The sequence below is a fragment of the Episyrphus balteatus genome, chromosome 1, assembly GCF_945859705.1.
Source record: "Episyrphus balteatus chromosome 1, idEpiBalt1.1, whole genome shotgun sequence".
Taxonomy (NCBI): Eukaryota; Metazoa; Arthropoda; class Insecta; order Diptera; family Syrphidae; genus Episyrphus; species Episyrphus balteatus.
In genome coordinates, this window is record NC_079134.1 from 125,431,372 (window position 1) to 125,452,427 (window position 21,056).

At 30.3% G+C, this 21,056-nt stretch overlaps 1 protein-coding gene across 1 annotated transcript in view; it reads right to left on the bottom strand.

Annotated features, from left to right (window-relative positions):
- Positions 1-1,435: 1,435 nt before the first annotated feature.
- The window catches only part of LOC129906813 (putative mediator of RNA polymerase II transcription subunit 26), a 39,338-nt gene continuing 19,717 nt past the window's right edge, over positions 1,436-21,056 (bottom strand). The window contains exons 2-4 of the mRNA XM_055982741.1: positions 14,969-15,224; positions 11,915-14,909; positions 1,436-1,755 (exon numbers count right to left, since the gene is read on the bottom strand). Coding sequence (XP_055838716.1) covers positions 1,563-1,755; positions 11,915-14,909; positions 14,969-15,224 — 3,444 coding nt within the window. The 3' untranslated portion in view covers positions 1,436-1,562. The remainder of the gene's footprint in view (positions 1,756-11,914; positions 14,910-14,968; positions 15,225-21,056) is intronic.

Below are 21,056 nucleotides of genomic sequence, written 5' to 3' on the forward strand. Positions count from 1 at the left end.
TCCACCTTTTTTTTTAATGGCGTTTTTTAGTCTCGAGGTATTTTTAGTAAAATTGGCTTTTGTTGCTTAAAAAACTACTTATTTTCAAATTTTTGTTTTCTTTAACCTGAAATATTAACAATATTTAAAAATTTCATGTAAAAATTAATAATATGAATTAAATAAAATTGAAAAAAAAAAAATTACTTAATTAATTTTTTTTTTTTAACTGACCCGAAAATTTTTTTCAGTGTGACTTTTTAATACATTATAAGTTATAAAACAATACTTTAGGCCAATTCCAATAAGAAAAACATTAAAAATATTTTTGACCGGATTTTGAGGTCTAATACTCCTCTGTGCATCGCAGAAATAAGATTGAAACGTCATATGAAAGGTAAAATAATTAGCTTTCACATGATATGAATGATTTTGTATGGGTTGTCATTGAAAAAAATTGATTCAATAGCGTGAGAAGATAAAATTATATGTTTTTTTTGCTTTTTTTTGATGAAAATTGATCGAGTTCGAAAAATTCTAGCTCTTTTTGTAGATGTAGAATAGACATGATCGATATATATATAGTTTAAGCTGAAGCAATAAGCTTTAGGTGGTATAAAATTTGTCATAAGTTGTTGTATCAAAAAAAAGGATTTTTGGGTGATGGAAGTGATTTTTTCACTTTTTTCATAAGAAAAGATTGTTTTTAATAAATCATTTTAATACTTTTTGCGCATTGTAAAAATTTAAAAATGGTGTTATTCTTTAGAAGAAATATTTGGCTTTTTAATGGTATAATTTTTTTTAAGCTTTTAAAATAAAAAATTAATATAATGAGAAAAGAAGCTTTTTCTTGTAAATTTATGTTTGTTTGAAATAAATGAACGCTTCAATTGAGTCATTTTAAACAAAAGTACACAACCTGTTTTCTTACGACGTTATCACGTAAATCATCGTCCGTAAACCGGCTTTACAGGCAACCTTTTTTTTATGTGAGTTTTTCTCTGCCTTGTTCTTAAGGCAATTTACACGTTTTTTCGTGTGCACAGAGGAATTCACTCTTGCGGAATTGGGCCCCTGTTCCAAATTTTTAAAACGTTTCCCACCACAGTATTCAGCAATTGCCTAATTAATTACATAATAATGTTAAATAAATAAAAAAAAAATTACAAAATCGACTTTTTTTCATAATTTTCTTTATTAATATACAAAAATATTTATTATATAATATTAAGCTAATTTTTTTTTTTTTTTTAAATATGTACAAAACATTTTCTTAATTAAATTTTACACAAATTTCTTAAATTTAAGTTTCAATTTTAATTTAAAAATTTATGTTTATAAGTAAAAAATTTAGTTTATTTTTTTCACTGATTTTTTATTTATTCTTATTCAAAAAATTTAAATTAAAAATAAAAAAAAAAAAAAAAAGAGACTAAAATTTTTATTTAGCTAGCTGAAAGTTTATGGTACATTACATGGCGAATTTTTGTTTGTTTGTTAAAATGAGCAGTGTTTTTTTTTTTTTTTATTAGCAAAATGTTAATTTGTTGGTTTCTTTTTTAATTTTTTTTTTAGTTCAGTCACACTTTTTTCATTTTTTCCATCATATTTTCAAGAATACTTGGATCTAACGTTGATGCATGATCGAGATTTTCGGCACTTGCATTTTCTTCAGCAACATTTACAAATGCACTTGAAAGTTCACCATTCAATTTGTTGACTGCACCAGTAGCGATGTCGTACATGAAGATTTCTTGATCATCAGATGAAGACCTGAGGAGAAAAAATTGGTTGTAAGTTAAGTGAATTTATATATTTATTCTTCAGAGCAATTCTACCTAATGATATAAATATTTCTTCCCTTAAAGATTTTAATACTAAAATATTAAAACTCGCTAAGTTTTTCATTCTTTTGTTTAAAAAATTTAAATAGAAACTAAACCAATACTTCTTTTTTTAAATCAATCAGCACAATCCATTAACATGGTAAAGGCTTTTTTTTACACTCTACTAATGGAAAGATATTGATAAATTCCTATAAAGCATTACACCAATTTTTGCATTGAAAGACATTAGGGATTCAATTACCTCCAAGTCAGTGGCAAACTAGAATACCAAAAGTCCTGTGGCAGTTTTCTCACTCGAGTCATATAACCCAGAAGTTAAATTAAACTTGAAAGAATTTTAAGGTTCATCATCAAATTACCACAATGAATTACAATACCATCAATCTTGTTGTTTTCTTTGTAATTTCTTCAGCTGAATTATTAAAAACCGAAGCTAATGGATTTAGCTTAAAATTTGTAAGTCTTGTCAAAAATCTAAACAAGATTGAGCGATTTGAAAGTGTTTTTCTTTTCAAAACGTCTGATGACGAATTCTTCAATGATTTCGGTGACAAATTCATACGAAACATTTCAACTTCACTTGAAATTCCAGTGATTCTATCAACTTCTGGAACTGCAACTACTTCAAATTACTTGAAGAGAAAATTTAATGAAAATCTTCTAACAATAGTTCCATTTGATTTAAATTATTTATTTCTTCAACGAATTTTGGAACATCTACAAAACTTAAGATTCTGTAAAACAATTTTTGTACTGAAGAATTCTTCAAGAAATGATATGGAGCTGAAGAATCTTTTCAATTTCTGTTGGAAGAACAGCATGATAAATGTTATTGCCATTTTTCAAAACTTTTCGAATACATCGACTTACTACAGCTATACTAATTTTGGGAATTTTACCATTGAAGAAATCATCTGGAACAAAAAGGTGTTGGGTATTTTTCCAAATCGAATGAAAGATCTTCATGGAATTACTTTGCCAATTCTTCTGGGAATTGCAGAGCCAGGAGTAATTATTTCGGAAGATACAAACGGTGATACGATAATTGGTGGATTTGTCGGTCATATTTACAATACTCTTACCAGGAAGCACAATGCTAAATTGGACATTTCGAATATAAACACTTCTATTCAACATGACGAAATTCAGGAACTTGTTTACAAAGGAACAGTTGAGATATCAGGTACTGTAATGATGCTTTCACAAGCCCCAATTGAATGGTATGCATATCCATTAACCGTAATGGATTGGTGTGTAATGCTGCCTGTAGAACCGGAAATTCCCATTTACAAACTTTTTACCTTTGTATTCTATTGGAAGGCATTTGCAATATCAATTGTGATATTAATTTTGTTCTCTGTGTCACTTGCAATAGGTTCGAAATTTTCAGGGTCTCGACAACTGTTCTTCAAACGTGATTTCATTTTCAATATCGATTCTTTTCGTGGAATACTTGGATATTCTATTTTTGAACAATCGAAACCTCCGATCAGTACAAAAATCATCTATTCACTGATCTTTTTATTTGGAATTATGATGGTAACTTCATACAATGCATTTCTTCAATCCTACATGACTCATCCGCCAAGGGAAAAAATGATAAAATCTTTCGATGATCTACAAATGTCTGATTTAAAAATATACGTAACTCAATCCGAACTCGATGCATATTTGTACAAATTGAGACCTGATTTAATGAAAAAATATTCCAACGTATTTCAAGCTGAAGTCAATTATGCAAAATTGAAAAGTTTTCGAGATACTTTAAATACAAATTATGCATTTACAGTGACTAAAAACAGTTGGATGAGTTATGAAAATCAGCAGAATTTCTTTAATCGAAAATTATTTCGTTGGTCTGAAGAATTGTGTTTGTTGAAAAATAAGCTTATGGCTATTTTTATAAATGAAAATTCAATTTATAAAAAGATTTTGAATTTGCACATCATGGAAACACAAGCGAGTGGTTTGTTGGATTTTTGGATGAAGAAGGCTTTTTTTGAATTACTTGGTGTTGGGAAAATTAAGAGGGGAAATATTGGATTGGAGCCGAAATTACAACCATTAAAAGTTGAAGGTTTGAAGTGGATTTGGATAATGAAAGGGTTTGGATTGATGATGGCTGCTTTATGTTTTATTGGAGAAATTTGTGTTTTTAGACTTAAAAATTAGAGAAATATTGTTAATATCCACGTAATATGTATAAAATAAAGTTTAGAGTGCTTGTGTTGTGATTGAATTGAGCATAAATAAACAAAAACAAAATACTGTGTTTCTTTGAAAATCAGTACCTGCGTATGTTGCAAAATTAGAAATCTTAGATCCGTTATACCTACTGCAACTTCAATATTTTTTTATTGATAAATATTTTTTCCTTTTTTTTCAACAACAAGAAACCCCGATTTTAATAAAACGGATTTTTCAAACAAAAAAAAAATTGATTTATTTTTTTAAATCCTAGTACCTACATACCTTTTGGAAATTGTATTTATTTTTATATTTAATGGTTCTGAAACGATTTTGTTCGTTAAAAACGGTTGAATCGTTTATGAGGAAGTCAGAACTCAGAAATGAATAAGTTAACAGTTCTATGACAGTTACCGTAAACGACGCACGCACACTGGGGATTTTGCGGAAAAAAGTCCAAAATTTAAAGTTCCTCGGAGAATATTTCAATAGTATTTCTAAATTCTAGAATAAAATCTGAATCAAAATCAGAAAAAATTACTAAAATCGGACTTGTAGTTTACTTTTTAGAGCTTTGTAAAGGGACAAGTTGTTGAAAGTATAAAAAATGAAATGAAAATACCCTCAAATTAAAGCTGTGTAATTTTTTTAGCTTGAGCCGACTCATACACTTTTATTTTTCCGTAAAGAAGCCATCGTTTGTCTATTGTATTTTATATAATTATTTAAAGAAAAGAGAAAAAAATGGCTTGATTTTTTCATATATATATAATTTCATATATAATTTCATGTATATATAATTTTAGATACACTTGCCTACAGTTAGAGACTATTAAAAACATTTTCCTTATGAAATTCCCTTTCGATGAAGGCCAAATTTGGGTGCCACCAGGTGCCACTGCGTTTTTTATTGGTAATTGAAAACTTCATTTGGTCGCAAAAATCATTTTCTAATAAATTACTTAAAATAACAAAAAAAATATTAAAAATCAATGGTAACACTTACAGTTATAAATGACACTTTTTTTAAAAGCTAAAATATTAGGCTTAATTTGAGCTTTTAAATTAAGTTCTTTAAGTGAATTGTTTTTGAAATAATCGATTTCAAAGTCAAAATTTTGAAATAAAAATTTAAAAAAACATATCCAATACTATTTTTGACAAGGCTGGGGATTTGAATTCAATTTGAATAATAAAGAACACTGCCTTAATTAATTCCTTACCAAACACTGAAAACCATATGTTTCTATGCCTTCCAGTTTTCGAGAAAATTGAAAAGTAAAAAATCTCCTTTTTGTCAGATTTTTTTGGCTGCAAGCTTGAAATTCTTATCCGAAAAGACAAATAGAGAAAATAAAATTAATTCGTAACACATTTTTTTACAAATCTACTACAATAAAATTACATTTGATTTTTTGAACTTGGCTCAGAAAAATCAATTTTCGTTATATCGTCGGTGAAACCAGAAAACTGTGTAACTCCATTTTAGCAAATTTTATAGGAGAGCAAAAAAAACAAAATCGTTTTGAAGGCATTTGTATGAGTTTTCATTTTCTAATTTGCTAATAAAATAAAAACTATGAACTTTAAGGGGATTCTGAGTTTAAGAAACGGTAGATATTAGGTTTGTCTAACAGATGGCATTCAAATCTAATTTTCAGAAAATTTGGAGTTACACACTTTTCTGGTTTCACCGACGATATGTAACTGAAATGTATGTACATAATATATTGAAAACTATTCAAATTAAAAACGAGTGAAAAGGGATTATGCGTGTTATTATTATACATTTTATTAATGTCTCAAGATTTAAATTGAAATTATTATTGAAAAATACAGATCATCTTACCCATTCCTTTATTAAGAAGAATCAGAGTCATTAAATTGAGGAAAAAATGGCTCTCTTAAAAGAATAAACTTTTGAAAAATTTGTATAAAAAAATGAAAAAAGTGTTTTTTTTTTTAAATAATTTTTAACTATAATTTTGGTTTTTTATTTTGCGTGGACGTGGACCTCGACAACAGTACCTACTATGAGTTATTCTTTTCCATTTAATGTTTTTAAAATCGGTGAAGTGGTTCCAATAATACAAAAAAATAAAAAAAAAAAATGCTTTAAGTACAAGTAAATTGAGAATCGGAATTCTTTATTACTCTCACAAATTTTTTTAAAAGGGCGTGGCAGTGGGCGGAAATGAATAATAATAATTTCTTACGACGAAAACTGTCATCCCTGAAAATTTCATTCAAATCTATTCAGTGGTTCAGTTTTTATTTAATTTTTTCCGCACTCCCATACAAATTTCCCCAGTGTGCGACGTTCAAAAAACTTTTTTATTTCAAAACGGTGATAGATCATAAGAAAAAATTTAAACAAAATCATTAGAGCTATTTTTAAACAAGGATAGGTACATATATCTTAATTCAAATCTACATATGTAAATAGAACAACTTTCACCTGATTAATGCTGAATGAATAAACAAAGAACACTAGAATAACTTTTCTGGTTCACATCAGAAATTATTAATGTCAAATGAATCTACAAATGTTCAAATAATCTTTTTCTTTATTTTGACAAGAAAAAAAATCTTATTCAAGGAAAAATTCAAAATCTTCGAAGTTTTAAATTTTATATAAAGTCGGATTGCTGGTAAAGAAAACAAGATACAGATTTTACCGTTTTCGTTAAGATAAATAATTTTGACTCTTTTTGTTGAGTCTATAGATAACTAGAAATGCAAGCCGCAATTGAAAATTTAACACAACCAACTTCTTATAGAAATTTTAATGTCATATATCTTTGCTGCCGGGTACAAAGGGGTTAAGTCAAAAAAATCCATTTTCGGATTTTTATTGGACTTTAGTCAGTTTTGTTTCCTCTTTCGTTTGGTCCTATCGCCATAGCTCTAGTGTACCTCCTTCTTTTAGAAATGATTCGGTACAAATAGTTTAAGTCAAAAAAATTAAAAAAATTTTGGTACTAAGGGCGTAAGTTGGCTTAACTCCTTTGTTTTTGCATTAATTTTTAATTTTAAAATAAAAAAATTGGTCCTAAGGCGTTAAGTCAAGAGGAAAACAGAAAACGAAAATTCATTTTTCTACAGTATTATATTAGCTCAAAAATAATTCTCAAATTTGGTAAATAATCACATTGATATTTCCAACTTTCTTTTACAAATTAAACTTTGTTATCAATGTAAACACAGATTTTTCTTGACTTAACTCCTTTGTATCAAGTTTATTTTTGATGACTAAATGGCTCTAAAGTGTTAAGTTTTTTTTTTTAAGAACGTTCATTTTCTGGTCAGCAGCATATGGAATTTAAAAAAGATCTTATAGATGATGTTTCTGCATCATTACTTTTTCTAAATAATAATATTCAGATTTACAAACAAAAATTGAAACTTCAATTTCATTTTTCTCAAAACTACCTTTTCTGACTTAACCCCTTTGTACCCGGCGCTAAAGATATGTATGTTGTGAAAAATAAAAAAAAAAAAAACATATTTAAAAAGAGATAAAAAGGAAATATCTATCTAATGTTTGTACTGAATAGATTTTTTATATGTATGCGAGCAAGCAATTGTAAAAAGATGTGTTAAAGAAAATTGTTAAAAAATATAACAAAAATAGAAGAAATCTAAAATTCTATATCTTAAAAAAATATAAAAAATATATAAGACTTTAAAAAATCAAATCTCGAAACATTTTTTTAAGATATTTGATTTTAGAAAAGTATAATGGTTTTTGGGGTCCAAATTGTTTTATTCTTCTTTTTTAACTAGTGTAATTTTCTCACGAATTTATTAATTACCTTGAAAGTTTGACGTCAAGTAACGAATCAAACTAATATGTGAGAAAAGCTATAAAAGCAGCGAAAAAAAAAAATAAAACACATCCGATTAAGAAAGTCCAAAACTATTGTCCAAAAAAGTATCGATGAAAAATAAAACGCTTTCGGGGATTATCTTTTTGAAATATTCTAATGGACAAGCCGATACGGAAATGATTATCCAGACTTAAGTGGGTTACCATAAGGTAGTTTTTTTAAGTCCCATTTTTTGCTTACACACGATAAACCTGACACAGAAAACATTATTGTAGCTACTTTTCTGATGATACCACAATTTTTGCAGTAGACAAAACGATTAACGAATCGAATATTAAGATCCAAAATGCTATAAATAATGCCAATGATGGACATAACGCACATAACGCTGAACTTGCTAGAAAAGTTCCATCCATCTCATTGACAAAACAAAACAAAAACAATTGAAAGCTGTTCGTTACAACATTTTCCCACTTATTTCTATAGCTTTTAATTGAAAAAAAAAAAAATCTGAAAAAAATAAATAAAAGGAAAGTCAGATTCGTCTGCAACACCCCAAAAAAAAAAACAAAGTGAGCATTAAAAACAAAGATACCAGAAATGTTTACATTTATATATGAGACTGATTACAATTTAACTGGACTCAAAATATGTTTCCAAATAAATTTTTGATTTTGGTTAGCTATTTCTTCCAACCAACAGATTTGCTAAGGTTTAAGAACAAGTCTCCTGAATGTTCGAAAACATGGGGCCTGACGAAGACCACAATTAACCCTCTACTGCATGAATTAATATTAGCGGACGAAAAAATAAAAAATGCATAACATTTAAAAAATTTGTTTAAATTAATTTGTTTAAAAAATTTGTTTATAAGCCAAATTTGGCTTCGTATGCATTAAGGGGTAAGAAATTTTACTAATTTTATTTATTCAGATTATGTAAAGAATAAAATTAAAAAAATCAGAAGATAAATATTCATCATTTAAAAACAAAATAAAGTAAAATAAATACATTGCATTACAAAAGGTTAAGAATTAATTCAAATTTGGCTCATTTTAAGCCATGGAACCGAGAAAAGCAATTTGTTTTTTTCGTTATATATATTTTTTTCTGGTTCACATTCTTTTCACTGTCAAAGTAAGTCTTGCTCCAACATTTTCACCCACTCCCAGATCTTAAAAAAACTAAAAAGTAATAAAATGATTGAAAAATATTATAGGTAAGCCTCCCTCCCCCTAAATTTTTTGTGGTTACGCCCCTGGAAATGGGGTTAAAGTAAAAAAAATGTCTCTAAAAGTGAAGGGGCTTCATTTCTGAAGCTTCCAAGCAAAAAAAAATGTAAAGGAACAAAATTTTCCAACAAAAAAATTTAACAAATTGTGTAGATTTAAAACCCCTTAATGCATACGAAGCCAAATATGGCTTCCGTACTTTTTGCCCTCCCAAGACCAGGCCAATAATTTTTTTTCAATAAAAATTGGTTCATAGCGTACATAATAAGACAATCGATCAAAAATAAATTTTTAATTCCACTCTTTTTTCCAAACAAACGCAGTAATTAACACTTAAAGTATGAATATATTCTACACTTTCGATTTCAATGCACACGACTGATCGACTTACCTGTGATCATAAAATACACTTTTATTTTGTGTCGGACACACGAAAAAACTATCCTTATGGGTTCTCAGAATCACAAAGAAGAGGATTGTATTGAATCTTTATAATTTTTTTGTGACAGAGAAGAGAAAAGTGCATACAAATAGACAGAACCATATTTGGCTTCGTATGCAGTAGAGGGTTAAATGGAAACAACCTCGATATTTTGTGTTTACAGCTGCAGTTCGGAGATTTAGTGGAACCACTCATCAGTTACTGAGGGACCACCTTTCTCACGAGATGAGAACAATCAGGAGCTGAGAACCCAGCTCAATCGAAAAACACCGACAGATTGGCACTGGAGTCCTAAACAATCAATTTTCACATCAGTTTCTGAATGAATAGAAAAGTGTAGAACGAGCTGTAATCAATGTACCGGTGTTTAAAGCTGAAATTTAAACCTGGTGAAAAACAAAAACAATACTGGTACCAAACTTTAGATGAGGGTCAGCTCATTAGGTGTTTTGATCTTAAACAAAGTATTCGAGAAGAACGTTCAACCGGTCGGTACTTGCAATTCTCGTTTGTTAAGGGGGGAAAACCCTCCGGAATTTTTACTTGCGATATGGGTACTATAGGGCAAGTTTAGGATTCGTAAAAAAAATCGAACTCGAGATAACAATTTTACATGACATTACGATGATGGAGAATGCAAAAAAAGTGGGTCCGGCAATTCTGTCTGTCTGTCTGTCTGTCTGTGTGTCTGTCTCTATCTGGAGCTGCAGCCTAAACGAGTGAAGTTATTTTCTTCAAACTTGGTAGTTAGCAGTTTTTGGTGATTCCCTAGAGGGGAAATTGAAATTTTTTTTTATGACCAAAACTAACGGTACCTGCCATATAACGGAAATAGAAAAGTTAATTTTTTTCAAAAACGGCTCTAACGATTTTGATTAAAATTTTTGTGTGTAGTACTACACATAAGGGCCAACTTTTCAAATAAAAAAAATATTTTTTGTAACGTTATTAACGGTACCTGTCATAGAACGGTTTTTTTCGTTTCTGAATATCTCGTACAAAATTAACCCGATTTTTGGTTTTTTAAAAAATATTTCAAAATTTTTTTTTTGAAAAATCAATTTTTTGAAAACGGATCAATGAAAAATTTTGAAATTTAGTTTTTATGTGTAAATTAATTATTTCTTCACAATGGCATACCAACTTTTTTTTTTTTTTTAATGTTAAAAAATTTTTATATACAAAAAATTATTTTTTTAAAAAACGGCTCCTACAATTTTCGAAAATTTTTTTCTAAAAATACCTTTTTATACGAGAAATAAAATGGCATATTTTTTTTTATTTTAAGATAATTTAAAACGGAGTTTAATTAACTATAAAAACAGATTTAATTTTTTTATACTACTTATGAAATTTCTTCAAAATATCAAATTTTAAATTTCTTGAATAAAAAGCTTTAACATTATAGTTACTTTAAGCATAAGAGCAAGTACGTGCGACCCCAGTCGTGCAATTTATTTATTTTTGCATTATTTTTTTTTTTGCGTAATAAATTTATTTATCAATCGAAGAAACTATTTTCAGTGGTCTTAGCCTTAAATGAAGCCTCAAAAGTGCCTAGATAGTCCCGAAACCAATGCGCTCCGAATCTACCATAGTACGAAAACGAAAACTTTAAACGCATTTTTTTCGAAACTAGTTTTTTTTTCCGCGCCGTGCAATGTAACTCAAAAACTAATGAAGCTATCGACTTGAAATTTGAAGCATAATACTCCTTAAATCATTGGCCACAACATGAACCTAAAAGTTGAATAAAATTTGTACAGTAAATATTTTTTTTAACTACTTCTTTGTAAAAAAAACATGTTTTTTTTCGTTTTTTTGATTTCTAATTTTTATTTTTCATTTAAAAAAAAAATAAATTTAGGTTCATGCAATGCGTACTAATTTCATCTAACGGAAACAAATTTCCTTTTTGGTTTAGGTGATTTCCTGGACCTGTGCATTGCACGGCGTAAACTAGAGGCGTCAACTTTGAAAGGCTCCAGAGCCGCCATTTTGTTATTTTTTCATTTCAAAAAAATTAATAATGTCAGTAATATCTTGTCTTTTTCCAAATTTCAATAAGTGCTTTCAGTTTTTCATAAAAAAATATTGAAAAAAGGTGTCGTCCAGACTCCAGAGGGATTTCCCCCCTTAAAATAATAGCAAAAATTCTATTTGAATTACTTAAAAGCTCTTCGGGAAGTCACATTTGGTGAGAGATACGAATGCTTACTATTTCTGGAAGGGGTCAATAGCAGTACACAGTAGACTGAGGATTATTTTATCTATTATATTGTTGTCAAAGTTAGGTTTTTTTTTCTTGTATTTTAGAGTGAATACTGAATACCTATTTTAAGCGTTTCCTTGACAAACTAACCTTAATATCTTTTTTCTACTCAATTAACTTACTTTGCTACCAAAAGTACCACTGATTGGCTTTCCACATCCGTTCTCGATTCCTTCTCCAGCCATTTCTTAAAATTCTCCTTCGTAGGTTTCTTAATCAGCTGCTTAATAATATCACCCGTCACAAATTTCACTTCCTTCGAATCAGTTGTATCTCTCTCAATTCTTTCATCATCACTACGTTCATTCTCAAGACCTTGTAAATTATCAACTGGTGCTAGCACCACAACACTTGCAATCTTCTTCCCTTGCAATTCCTCCACATCGGGAATAGGAAATTGAGCACCATTTATTTTCAATGGCAAATATCTATTATACTGCTTATCAGCCAAATCAATTGATGGAACAACAGTTGAATCAGTCTTTATATGTTTATCAGTAACATTTCTTTCATTGTTAGCATTGAAATGAACAACTTTCAAGTCGACATTTTGTTTTCTTGGTAAACTTGTCGATTCTTTAATACGATTTATATTTTTCTGTGAAAAATCAACACTGTCACCATTTGGTTTGACAACTGTCAGAACTTTATTTGATTCGGATATTTGTGCTCCACCACCGGCACCATAGAAATGTTGCAAATGTTCAGCTGGAAGATTTTCCAAATTTACATCACCAACTTTGTCGTAGTCCAAAACACTGATATCAGCATTGTCTAATATTCCAGAGCTTAGAAGTTGTTGTCTAAGATCATCGGGAACTTCGTCAGGAAGTTGTAATGAATTTTTGGCAGCATTTTTACTTGTTGTCGATGGGGGTGCTGAAGTTGTTGTTGTTGGAGTGGTTTTCTTCTGTTCTGGCTTGGTAACAAAGTTTTTGAAATTCTGTTTCGATTGGATATTGATGTTATCATTTCCCAAAGTATTCTTCCTGTGTTCAAGCTCCTTGAAGACATCAGAATGCAGTGTTGAAACACTAAACTGTGACGATTCCGATTGACGAGGTTGTTGGTTATTGTAGAAAGCCTGTTGCTTAGGTTGGGAGTTAGGAATTATTTGGGGCTGCGCACCTGATCCTGATGAAATAAATTGTGACTGAACTTGACCCTGATGGTTGTAGAAGCTTGACGAAGGCATTGGAGTGACTATTTGAATTTGCTGACCATCTTCAGATTTGACATATTGTGGAGCTTGAGTTGAAGATTGATATTGGATAGGATTTGGTGATGTAACGAAATTATTAAACTGCTGATGGTGATTACTTGTTCCAGAATTATACTGCCCTAAGTTTGAAGAATGTCCTGAGGTTGGAGTTGTTGGGCCCAAATTTGGAGCGGGTATGTCATGAATCACTTGATTTCCTCCAGAATATGTCTGATAGTTGTTATAACGGTTACCACTGACAGTTTCCGTGATATGTTGCTCAAACTTAGGAATAGCCTTTAGAAGCTCGGTTTCTTTGGAAGGTCTAACATCAAAAAGGCTATGTAATTGGCCTAGGCTTGGCGATTGACTTTGGCCAAAAGAATTACTCTGTGAATGTTGTTGTTTCTGATTGAATGAAAATTGTTGTTGTTGTTGCTGTTGATTATAACTTTGTTCCGGTCTCTTTTGACTTTGAGGCTTTTGATAGCGATTAACTGTTTCATATTGCGGTCCGTGAGATTGTGGCAATGTTGAGTAGGTTGGTTGCTGAACATATGCCGGAGGGCGGTTATACTGTTGAGCTTGGGCCAAAGGAGCTCGATTTGGACTTTCTAACTTTTGAACGCTTGGAACTGGAGTAGGACGGAATTTGACAGGTTGGTAGGAGGTTGAACTTGGTGGCCGGGCAGGAAGGTCTTGAGATTTCGGTGGAGGGGTAGGGAAGAAGACACTTTGTTTTTGAGCTGGTGCAGAAGGTCTTTGTTGATATTGTTGTTGTTGTTGTGGATGATGGTGTTGTTGTTGTTGGTATTGTTGAGGATGAGCTGAAGGAACTGGATGCTGTTTTGGTTGCTGACTGAATTGGTAATATTGTTTTTGTTGTTGCTGGTATACATTTTGTTGTTGATAATTTTGATATTGGGCTGGTGGAGAAGGTGGGGCAGGAGTTGTTGCAGGCGGTCGCTGATATTGCTGCTTTGGATGGCTTGGAGGAGGATTAGCTGGTCCTTGATTGTAGAAAGGTCTTTGTTGTTGTTGTTGGTGTTGTTGTTGTTGTTGATGTTCATAATGCTGCTGCTGTTGTTGTTGTTGTTGTTGTGGTGGTTGTTGCTGATTTTGTTGGAAATTTTGGAAATTCTGATGAATCTGTGGTAATTGTTGCTGTTGTTGTTGATTCTGGTGTTGTGGTTGAGTTTGATGTTGAAGCGGCAACTGAGGTCGGAAAGATGTCAAAGCTTGAGCTTCTGGCAATTGTTGCTGTTGAATTGCTGGCTTATATTCCCTCTGACTATTTTGATTCTGATTCTGATAGAAAGATCCTTGATAATTTTGATAAGTTTCTCCATTTGCTCCACGTGGGCTACTAAAATCAGCTCGAACATTAGCAGTTGGTGAAGGACCTGAATTGAAATTACCAGCTTGTGGTAATGCTACAACAGACCTTTGAATACTTTCGGCATTATGTTCTTGCAATTCATGACCCGATTGAGATTTGTCTTCGGAACCGAAAGTCACATGAATTCCACTATTACTGTGGAATTTCTCCGAATCTGGATGAATGACAGTTCGCAGAGTTGTTGTTTTAACTGGAGGTAATGGTGTAACAATACTTGGATAATGGACAATTTCTTCACTTTCATCAGTGGAAGCTTCATTTTCACTTAACGAAGCAATTGGTTCGTCCAGTTGAAGCTTATTGTTTTCGTCCTTCTTGTATTTCACATAGTAAACATGGACATTTTCCTTTTTCTTCTTTTGGACAATAGGTTGCGGTGGTTGAGTGGGAACTGTTTCATTGCTATCCTTGATAATGATTTCGATTATTGGCTCAGGAGCTTCGAAATATTGTGGGTATTGGGAAAATTGACTATAATCAGGCAGATGGTTTGAGGTGTCTGGTAGAGAATATTGGCCTGTAAAAATACGAAATTGTAAATTCGAAATTAAATGTTATAAACTAATGAAAACTCACCAATAGCACTTTGGCCATTGAAAATTCCATCTGGTGGAGCGTAGAAAGCTCTAGCATCTGAATAACCTTGTCTTCTGTTAGCAAAGTCAAGACTATATGAAAATCCAGGATAACCCAAATTGTTTAAGGTGCGCTTGCCTCTGTTTTCATTTAGACTTTTTGCAGTTCTGGATGTTTTCGTTGTTACGGCTTTCACAGTGCTGTTTTTACTAGATTCCTTTTTGGCAGTTGCAATTGATATGGAAATCACAAAAACCTGTAAGAAAACAAAAGTCATGATTAGAAATGGAAATCGATTTTGTGATATAGTATATTGTTAGAAAAAATAATAGAAACATAGGTTTACAAAGCTTTCAATCATCAATAACTTCATACAAAAACATTATTATGCAATCTGTCTTATATTATTTGATTGAACCAAATATTTTTTTAAAATGGTCCAACGATTTGCTGTTATCAATTTTTTGTTTTGATTATTCGGTCAAAAATACAAGAGAAATGCTTGTTTGGCCTGGAAAAAGAATAGAAACAAGTTACTTTGCTTATGATTTTGACGTTGTTTTTTTTTTTTAAACTACTAGGTACTTATTAGTTTGTGATTTTTAGAAGATTTTTTAGAAGAAGAAAAAATTGAACAATGAAAATAATGAGAGAAGATGTGTGCTGTGGACTATGTTCGAATCCTGAAAGAAGTAATGCTGCCTTTCGCAGAAGAGGAGATGCCCCTTAAATATCAATTTATTCAAGATAATGACCCTTAGCACTCCTCAAAGATGAATATCGGTCACTCTAAGGCCAAAAACAAACAAGAACTTTGATCCAAAATACAATGTTAATGGTACACCATACCTATGGAGACTTGCGCCAAAATATCCATTGATCCTTAACAGTACCTACAGGTAAAATATGCATTAAAAAAAAAAGTGATACACTCACGAAACTTGGACAAGAGGGATGGGTTGAAGTTCAAAAATATAGCGAAAAAAATTGTTTGTGGAATATGATCATATCTGACCCTCAGTGCAAAAGAGCGAGAACTCAAAAAAGTTGATTTCGAGAAAACGCTTCTGCAAAATACTGACTCTAAACTTTCTCCTATAACTTTCCATGCGACAGCAATTTCCATAATGTCAAAGCTGTATTACAAGAACCATTATGTTTATTTTGTATTTTTAATAAATTTATTTTTTTAATTTGTTTAAATAATATAAATTATTAGAAAAGAAAAATCTTTTTTGTATAGTCGCTCTTTTGCATGGAAACATTCAGATAGAAAAGGAGAACTATTTCGGTTTATCGCTCTTTAGCACTAAGAAAAATGAAATATTTTTGTTTTGCATTGGAACTAACAATTGTTTGAAGGGGATTATTTTGGAATGTCTCTGTTTTGCATAAATTTTTTTTCTAAATGAGAAAATCTGTGTGATTTATGGGACTATTTTGGATTATCTCTTTCTTGCATTGAAATTACTGAAGAAAAAAGGTGAGCATTTTGTGTTAGCTCTGTTTTGCACTGGAAATTAGGAAAGAGTTTGACTTTTGATATACCTAGTAGGAATTGAATAAAAACAGTCATAATCTTTCGAATTTTTCATTCATGTAAACAACAAGCCCTTCAAAAGAAAGATAATTTAAAATGCAACATTTTCTCATCATTATCTCAAAAATGTCATTTTTTTTACTTATCGCTCTTTTGCACTGAGGGTGCGATATGACACATGTTTTTAAGGAATTTTCTGATGCTGAATCCAATGACATTATGACAATTCGAAAGTTAAAAGGGTATTTTCCTTTCGAAGAGACAGTAAAATCTGTAATTGGTTCCAAAAAGCCATTGATTCACGTAAAACATCGAAACCAAAAATAATATGAATCATTGGCTTTTTGGGACCAATTACAGATTTTATTGTCTCTTCGATAAAAAACACCCTTTCACCGAATTTTTTTTAATAAAAACTCTTGATTTCTATCCCAAATTCAACGTTTTTACAAAATTTCATTAGGGTAACCCATCATTTTTGTTTTCACTAAAAAAAAAAACACCCTTTTGACCATGATATTCTTAAAGACACTTTAGATTCTTGTATTTAATCTCAAAAGTAACATAATTGCCAAATTTCAATAGGGTAGGTACCACAATTTATTACTCACTTTTTTCAATATAGGTACCCATAATTTCTCTACACCTTAAAAAAAAACACCCTTTCAGATGAAAAAAATGTATACACTTATTTTATTCGTAATTCTCATGGGAAAGACAACATTTTTAATAAATTTCGTAAGTATAACTTTTATACCATTGATTTTATTGGACTTATCACGGATTTCCTTATTTCACAAAAAAAAAACACCCTTTTGCCTTATATATTGGTATGGACTGATTAGATTCTTGGTTTCTGTTATAAATTAAACATTTGTTCCAATTTTCGTTGGTGTAACATTTTTGTCCCAGTTTTTGTGGTACTAATTCCGAACTTCACCTTTTCTTACAAAAAAAAAAAAAAAAAAAAAACACCCTTTCGCTATATTTTTTTCACTATATTTTTACCTTTACCCTCTCCCACTTGTGTTAGTAAAATTTCCTATAACTTAGCCATTAACCATATCTGTAAGCTTAATAGTTTTCAAAATATTTCTTCCAAAAAAATAATTAACATTCGTAATAGAATAATTTTTTCAGTAATGTTTTTAACATAAGTATAGAACGGTCGGTCAGTGGCGAATTTGGTCCTTCAGGAGCCAAATTCGTCCTTGTTTTATTACTCGCCCTCAATTGCCTTCTAAAGTAAGGGATTTGGCATCATTGTCTGATCTTAATGCTTGACGCTTTCTATAATGCTTTCTCGAACAGCTTGAAACAGATCTTTAAAAACATTATTTTTTAATGAAAGATCTGTCATTTTATAGTAAGTATTGCCAAGAAAAATAAATTTCCACTCTTTTTTAAATAGAATTTCTACTATCACTTTTTCTAAAGCAATTTAGATCAGTGCATTTTATACTTATCTATTTAAAATAGTTAAAATAAAAAAGAAAGGAAAAAACAGATTTAGTTTTACGATTATTTCTATCAATATTTTTTTGTATATTGACATGTTCGACACGTTCTATGACTTGTCAATGTTAAACAATAAATATTGAGCACTGCACCTTTACTTTCATTGTCTGGTTTTAAAAAAGGTAAACTTTCTTCAGACGTGACGCGTTCGAAAGGCTTTTACGTGCTTACTGGGTCACTTGTTATATTTGGTAGTTGTATAGCTCATAAAGGTATGTTTAAATTATTATACAGTACAACAAACCTTGCCTTCTGATTTATGATTAACGGAGTGATTTATTTCTTTGAATATTAATTTTATTAATTGTTTAAGTTTTTAATTTCACTTATTATGTGTCTTGTTGTGACCAAAAATAAAATAAGTTTCACTTTGTCATATGAAAGAAAAAAACAAAAAAAAAAAAAAACGCTTAACACCTCATCGTGTAAATCCTTATGAATCACTATGTTTATTATCACTTCATGTGTCATAACTCTAATAGGTTATTGTCAATAAATCTATAACCATATTGTTTGTTGAAGACAAAAATATTTTATATTATGGAACAATTGAAAAACTATGAAGACGTAATTAAAACAAGACAATGAGTTATAAAATATTTGAAGCTCTTTGAAAAGTGAAATTTTTTTTTAAATAGAAACTCATAAAAAGTGAATTATTAACTAATCGATTTGATGAAGAAAAGTGATTTTTCATTTTAGTGACATGAGATGATTGTGTTAACAAATATATTTTTGTTTGTTTAGTTCACCAACGTCAGCATATTACCATAACAATAGGCCTAATATTATATGTATTTCAATGCTTTACATCTGTCAGATTTTATGAATTATTTCTCACTTAAATAATCTTTTGATAGAAATACTGATATAGAAATATAAATATTTGAACAGAAATACATTTTTTTTTATCCAGATTTATTAGCATTGCTTTTCACTCTCAAGTGGTATTATTCATAGGTTAATTTAATGATAAAATGGTTTTTGACATCAACTATGTAAAACACAAATTTTTCACTCAAATTTTGCTTTCCAGAATTTCTGTTAGGACATATATTTTTACTTGCTCAATAGGGCAAGTATTGGTTTCGTGTCGAAAAAAAAATTCGAGGTTTTAATCAAAACTAACATTACGATGATGGAGAAGTCCAAAAAAGTGGGTTTCGTCATGACGTCCGTCGGTCTGTGCGTCCGTGCGTCTGTGCGTCGGTGCGTCCATCTGTACAAGTAGCTACAGCCTAAACGGGTAGACGGATTCTCTTGAAATTTGGTATGGATGTTTTTTTCATAATTTCCAAGGTTGGTTTTTTTTTGTTTTTTAATATCTCGCTTAGAACGTATACCTCCCATACAAAATTTTCGAGTTATTACAATTTTCTCGAAAACGGCTCTAACAATTTTGATTAAATTTAACACACGTAATGCTGTACATAGTTCTAACATAACTGCGTTTTTAGTTTTTCTCAAAAAATACGGATAGTGGAAATATGGTCTTTACATTTTTTTAAATCGCGGATGTCGGCTCTTCCCGTACATTATTATGGAGTTATTGCAATTTTCTCAAAAATGGCTCTAATGATTTTGATAAAATGTTGCATACGTAATATTCAAAGTAATTGCAGTAAAACCGCATTTTTAGTTTTTCTCAAAAAGGTCAAGTCAAGCAAAAAAAAATTTATTTAACTAACATTTGGCCTCCATGCCGGCTCTTCCCCTACATCAACCAAATTTCTTAAAAATTCTTTAATCTACAAGAAAGCTAACATAAAAGTGCTTTGAACTGCAAGAGCAAGTACGTGCGGCCCCAGTCGTGCATTTTATTTAGATATACATAGATAACATTCTTAGTTAAAATTTGATGCATACCTAATTTAGGGTGCAGGGTCCAAAATTCACATCCAAAAATCCCTAATGGATATTTGGCGTAGTTTAGGGTTGCCATGCGTCCGGGTTTTCCCGGACATGTACTCTTTTTTGGCTGTGTGGGGGTCCGGGATAGTTTCTATCAATTGTCCGGGATTGTACTCTTTTGAAGCCTTTAAAAATTTCACTTTTTGTATGCTACTATTAATTCATTCCTTATTCAAAAAACGAATCGAGTTCATTAAAAGCGACGCGGTTTTATTTTGGTCTATTATCTGCTCAATTATTTTTTGTGTTCTGTTCCAATATAATCAAAACTCAAAAATGTGCGTATGAGGTACTGGTTAGTGAATTCTCTGATCAACAAAAATTTATTTTAATAATTTATTTAAATTTTATTATTTATTACAGTAGGTACCTTATTGTAAGACTCAAGGTGCAAAATTTTAAACGATTAAGGGCCAATTTTTCAATAGTCAGTTAAACAGTCAGTTAGTACTTATTCCTAAGGATAGGGAAAAATTCAATTTTTCAACAAGCAGATATAGCTTATTCCTAAGAATAAAACTATCTGCTTCTTTCGGAGACGAATAAAAATTATTCTAAGGAATAATCTCAACAAAAATATTGTGTCAGTTGTCAAAGCTGTTTTGAAAGAATTTTTAAAAAAATACAGTGGAACACAAGAAAACAAAAACAATCATGAATAAAAATGACGTTTAATTTTAAATATTTTTGAATTTGACAATTTTTTTTTTGTTATTCTGTAAAATAAATTATTCTTGATTGAAAAATTCAATGTTTTTATCTGACTGTTTATGAGCCTAATAACTTTATTTGTCGAACAGTTAACTGACTGTTTATTAGAAGATTGAAAAATTGGCTCTAAGAAAAATATAAGGCCGCTTAAGTAAGTTGCTAAGTCAAAAAGATCATTTCTTAACTTAAATAGTAACTTACTAAAAACTCTATTAGCATTTAACTAAGGGCCAATTTTTCAATAGTCAGTTAAACAGTCATTTAGTACTTATTCCTAAGGATACAGAAAAAATCAATTTTTCAACAAGCAGATATAGCTTATTCCTTAGAATAAAACTATCTGCTTCTTTCAGAGACGAATAAAAATTATTCTAAGGAAAAATTATTCTAACAAAAACAATCATGAAT